Source organism: Thalassophryne amazonica, chromosome 14 (genome assembly GCF_902500255.1).
Source record: "Thalassophryne amazonica chromosome 14, fThaAma1.1, whole genome shotgun sequence".
Lineage (NCBI taxonomy): Eukaryota > Metazoa > Chordata > Actinopteri > Batrachoidiformes > Batrachoididae > Thalassophryne > Thalassophryne amazonica.
The window spans coordinates 11,965,375-11,971,374 of record NC_047116.1 but is presented as its reverse complement, the minus strand read 5'-3'; the positions used below and the strand labels follow the sequence as shown (position 1 = coordinate 11,971,374).

Below are 6,000 nucleotides of genomic sequence, written 5' to 3'. Positions count from 1 at the left end.
TTGTTGGCCTGTGAGTCAAAAAGTCAAAGGTCAAGGTTTTACTTTGTAAAAATTTAGTGAAGGCAATGACTTCTTTCCTAATTGAATGATTGTCACCAAAGATGTTAGGTGTGTTCGACATGTGACCTCATGAATCCTATTGATTTTGGGGTAAAACGTCAAAAATCACTGAACTTTACTTTAGAAAAGCCTCCTGCAGAAAGACATCACTTGTCAGTGAGCATCATCCCAGGGCACTGTGGGCTTTTGCACTTGCACTTCTTCCAAACAATGTGTAATGCTTCTTTTTTAGCCAGAGTTGATGTTTATACCAACGTTCAAAAGATTATCTCAGTTACCTGCTGCACTTTTGAGAGAATGTTGGATAGTGAGATTTGAATAAATAAATAATAAAAAAAAAACATCTGGTGCAGGACTCTACTTTGATGTACCATAATAAGAAACTGTCATATATAATCCCAATAGAGATGCCATTTTCTATTTTTAGCCGTTTTAGCAGCACACAGTAGCAACATTCCACTGACTGTTCACAAACTTAAAGTAAAATCATTAAAGTAAGACAAAGAGATCATATATATTAACAGTCAGGATGAACGAGGAAACAGTGAGACGGATTACCTCCAGATTATGTCTGCCACCCATCGAACCCCGAACCACGTTCCCTGCACCTCCCTCCTTAAACACATCCATGTGATTACATCCAAGGTATACCTACGTATGTCTCCGAAATGACATCAGGACCTGTCAGTCACGCAGCGGCCTACGAAGAGGCGATTGACAACGAATACAGTACAATCACAGTGAAAGATTCCATGGATTAAATCAGAATCATAAAATCAGATGCTTGTTTTCTTTCTTTCGTGGGATAAAAAAAAAAGCAACAACAACAACAAAAAAGGATTTTGGTCATTTCAAAATGAGTCAGTCTGAGTAAGATTTCTCTGCGGGTAATGCTACGTGTCCTCGATGTGGATGTATCGGGTGGGTGAGGCACCTTTGGCCCAGTGGAGACTGGGAACCTGTTTTTGCATGCCGGGAATCAAGGTCCAAACAGGCACGTGATAGGCCAAGATGATCAGTACTGGACTCTGCATGCTGAGCTTGGAGCTAAATCCTGTCATAATAATAATAATAATAATAATAATATCCAGTCATTAAAAAGATTTAATAGTCATTTTCCCCTAAGTTTTATACAGTGAAAATGTTACGATATAAGCCATCTCTCGTATAACTGCTGCAAGAAGAGAGAACACAATATTAACCTTGCCCATGCTTCAGTTTGCCAAACTAAATGGGTGCAGCTGGAGGAAATTCAGCCATGTTGTTTTCTGACTTTTTACTGTCGTAAGATGGCCACCGGTGGTGCAATTACATAGACCTGTCTGGGTCAAAGCCTCGTAGTCAGTGAGGGACAGAGGTCTACAAGGCCTAGAGATATTCCTAGAGCCCACGCTCTGAAATAAGATTAAAGAAAAATAGACTTCAGCTTTCCGACTTAGGAGAGAAGGTGGACTGAGCCGCTGGTGGGATTTAGATAGTGATATGTATACAGGATTCCTTACAGCGCTCTCCCACCCACACTCACATCTGTGTTGAAGTGTATGCGCGTGTGCACGAGGGGGCTCCTCACACTGATTGCAGTGGGGTAATTAGCACTTCATCAGCCATGATTGCAGGAGCTATCTGACATCCTCCAGTGGCTTTTTTTTTAAATCTGCGGTAAAAAAGCAACAAATCCCCACAAACTCTGCATGTGTGCACACGTACGGTAGGCGAGAAGAAAATCTGTTTTTTTTTTTAGTATGCATTTGTATTTTTGTGTGTGTGTGTGTGTGTGTGTGTGTATGCCATGTTTGTGTGAGTGTTTCTTAGAAAAAAATCACACAACTCCCTTGCAAAATGTTTGAAGTTACCCAACAAAGAGAAAACTCATGTGACTCGAGATAGAAAGAGAGGGAAAAGGCAACATACTCGTAAAAAATAGAGGACGACAGTCCAAAGATTTACTCTATTTGTACAGTCTCTGTCCCAGAACGGAGCTGGTGAACTGTGGTATCGAAAATAGATCTGAAGGTACACAGACTGCTGCAGCAGGGCATTATCGATGGGCGGGGTTTGTCGGCTGAACCGCCAGCAAGCAAAGTTACCGCGAGTGCGGTTCTCAAACACGCATTAATGCACATGAACTGTCACAGTTTCAGAGGAATCGAACAGCCGCTCCATGGTCCTCTTCCCTGGGGTGCAGGAGACACCGAGCCGCCTCGCAATCTGTCTGTCCGCGCACGTCGAGACAGCTGAAGAAAGGGAGGGCGAGGCGGAGAAAGAAGGAAGGATGAGGACAAAGAAGGAAGGGTCACCTGGATTTGTTCCACACAGGAATGACAGTCTGGAGTCTCGCCAGGACAAGCCCCGCCTCCGTCACATTCCCCCCTCCCCGCCTCCACATACATGCTGGGCACCGGGTCGGTGTAGGTGTAGCTATGTGGCGGGTTTATCAGGCTTGCTAACAGGTTTGCCTCCGTTCATCACAGTCGGCTCACTTGTGCTTTTACTTGGAGGTGCCGGCACTTTGGGAACTGTCTCGCCAACATCGTGCAACGATGGCTCTCTGTACATGGCAACTGGAAGAGAAGACACGAAGGAAAAAACAGACATACGGAAAAGCTGTTAGCAAGACGTCCTGCGGATGCTATCATTAGGTTTCACCTCTAACTACCCATATGACATAGTTTCTCTCACATCAGGTAGCAGTCACAGTTAACCTAGGTCAGAGCCCGGGTATATGACGTACAGTTGTGGTCAAACGTTTACAAACACTCAACATGGGCAAGAATTTCATGGTAATTTCCAGCTTTTAATGATGTCTTTGAACTGCTCTTTTGTCAGGGTGGAATGATTGTACTGCAAACATCATTAACGACTCTACAAAACAAGAATTGGGTCCACAAGTTTGAATATATTTTTGATCTTCTATAATCCACACAGAGTCAAAATGATACATACAGGCTCAAATATAAGAGTCAAAATGATACATACAGGCTCAAATATATACATACACCACCACTAATATTTGATCAAATGTCCCTTAGTACCTCAACCAGACACTTAGTAGCCATCAACAAGCTTCTGGTATAATTCTGGCTGGATATATGACCACTTCTCTTGGCAAAATGGATAGAGTTCATTTTAATTGTTGGTTTCCTGGCACAGATCCAGCGTTTAACAGTAGTCCACAAATTTTCAGTAGGGATGAATGGGGTTTAAAGCTCTGTATTACCATGACATTTATGCCCATGATGAGTGTATGTAAACTTCCAAACACAACTGTAACCATATGGACTGAAAGGTGCAACCAATGGATGTCAGGGAGCTCCACATTGCTTAAGTATACATGTGTGGAAAAGGCTAAAGAGTTGGGCTTTACTTCACAGTTACATCAGGGAACATCAGGAGCAGGAACACAATGATGGTAGTGGGTTGTTTGTTTGAGGATACCACAAAATTTCTAAAACAACCACCATTGTGACACAAACACACACTGGTCTCAATTTCTTCTCCCAAATCTGGTAGACTTTCAGAAATGCTTTTCACCTCAGATTCTGAATGGAATATCCATACGATTGTCAAGAACAAAGGCAAAAAATGTAGCATAGCATGAGTTCTACCAGGAAGATTTCATAGCTTTTATTCAGATTCATCTTAGAAGCAACAGCTGTATATCTAGTAGGAATGAACTGGTCCCCTTTTTTTCAGCTCATGACCAAACAGGAAACATACGCAATCTTTAAATATGACAGTTCTAGTTCACTTCTCAGCTGCTTGCAGTTGCTGGCCTGAACCATGACCTCCTCCACCACTGCTAGTTGGTCCCTATCTGATGCCTGGGATAAGGTCCTCCCCTTCCTTCTTCCGATGGCAGGATTCAAGTTCAATGTACCTCTTTGCCATCATGTCAGGGACCTCCCCCAAAAACTGTTCTAATATTGTAAACAATTTCACTATAGATTACATCTTTAACTGCATCTATTCCCCCTGAGTCTTAATAGTAGAACTATCCATATACCAAGAACATGCAGGATTGGTTTTGGATCAGACCACAGCAGCAACATCGTAAAGTAAAACCCAGGACAATATCTCCTGTTTGAATCATAATTGTATGGCTCATTGTGTATTATATCTGCTGTTATGTGGCTAACAAAGACAAAACATGAAAAAATGTAATACATTACTGTACATACTTGGTGTATGTTGAGTAATACTGGATTTTCACAGTGTCAATGTGGATGCCTTAACACTAAGTACCTTCTAATGGCTTGGGTAGAAAGTGAGCAGCTGGCTTGGTTTTTTTCACTCGGTTCCCCTTCATGGCTTGGCCCTCTTTATTGAGCCCAAGGAACCAGGCTCTGCCCGACTCCTGCTGTCGGTACAACATGGACGAGTAGATCACATAGTAGTTCTCAAACACAGATTCTTTGAACTTGGATTCCGCTGTAAAGAGTTCCTGCAAACACACACACACACACACAAAAGAATGATTAAAGCTTCACATCGCCATGTAATTAAAATATGAACTTGCTCCATGATAGGAAAGTCACCAGAACAAACAGCAACACTTTAGATAAATGTTACGACAAGCGAAGAAGCCGTCTCGCCAAGTAAAGTTGACTTAATCAAAAAGAATGCTTTCTCATAATCATATCTAATTCATGGTTACTTAATGGCTATGCATCTCCCATTCTGTCCTTGACTCCAGAAGCAAGAAAAGCCATTTATTCAATTAGTTCTTGTTCCCAGCAGAAAGTATATAGTGTTCGGTTTCAACGTCACGAACGACTACAGCCTCCCGAACGGAGGCACCATAAAATCTGTTTTACTTTCCAAGACGTGTAGTCTGACATTGCTGTCTTGTTGCCATTGTGTTTTGACAGAGCTTTGAAATTATCTATCTGGCAACACCCAAGACAATCAATCTTTACAATTATCCGAATATCGCCTCCTATTGGCCATCTATGCGTGGACATCTTGAAGGAATAATGACTGAACTAAACATGCTCCTCCACCCTCGACATCTCAATTTGGTAACGACAGTGACAAATGAACGCCAAGGTGCCGCGTCTCCCGCCGCTGTTGCCCATTCATCTCCAAGCAGAATGGGAATAAAAGATTTTCCACATTATCTGTCCTGCCAGCCTAAAAATAAAGGCATTCATGGGAGCGCACGTATTCATTAAAGCACACTCATCACCATATAGTGTTATCACACACCCAGCTGGGTTTAACCCTTCACAGTTTGGACTGCGTCAAGCATCCACTGATAATAAATATTTATTCCAAATTCTAAACCTTACAGCAAGTACATCTGTGGGGTACAGGTCAGACAACCACTATATAGACCAGGGTTTGATTCCAGATGTGTGCTTCACTCACCTCACAATCACCCCTTTCTCCATACGGACATATGTACGCTTGCTAAACTGATTCATTTGGTATACTCGCTTACTCCAATCAAGGGTCACAGGGAGGACATGCAAACTTTCAACACAGAAAAACCCAGGTGGGAAGTGATCCCAAGACCTTGCTGTGAAGCAACAGTGCTAACCACTAAGCCACAGTACTGCCTACATACACTAAAATGATATATTATAGTGAGATATAATATTTCCTGAGAAATTAATCTAAATTTAAAAACAGGTCATCTGTGTTAAAGAATGCATTGTGCAGGGGATTTACTGGATCCATCCCTTGATCCGGATCTGCTCCAAAATGTAATGGGTTCTTCTTTGGCCAATGTTTGATGAAAACTGGTATTTTTCTGCAAAGGTGCTGACAAACAAATTAACAACCAGTAATGAAACTGTGCATGTTTTCATTACTGGTTGTTAATTTGATGAACCTCCTTAGCGGCAATAAAAATGAATCAGCATCTGCCTCAAAGTCTAATCATCTCATTTATGACCCAGAGCCAACCTGTTCTCCAAAAGTCATCGAAAGCTGTTTGTG

At 42.0% G+C, this 6,000-nt stretch overlaps 1 protein-coding gene across 2 annotated transcripts in view; it reads right to left on the bottom strand.

Moving 5' to 3' along the window:
* Positions 1-2,200: 2,200 nt before the first annotated feature.
* The window catches only part of fgf14 (fibroblast growth factor 14), a 280,672-nt gene continuing 276,872 nt past the window's right edge, over positions 2,201-6,000 (bottom strand). For both annotated transcript variants that reach the window (XM_034186384.1, XM_034186383.1), the window contains exons 4-5: positions 4,303-4,501; positions 2,201-2,621 (exon numbers count right to left, since the gene is read on the bottom strand). In XM_034186384.1, the coding sequence (XP_034042275.1) occupies positions 2,479-2,621; positions 4,303-4,501 (342 nt within the window). In that variant the 3' untranslated portion in view covers positions 2,201-2,478. The remainder of the gene's footprint in view (positions 2,622-4,302; positions 4,502-6,000) is intronic.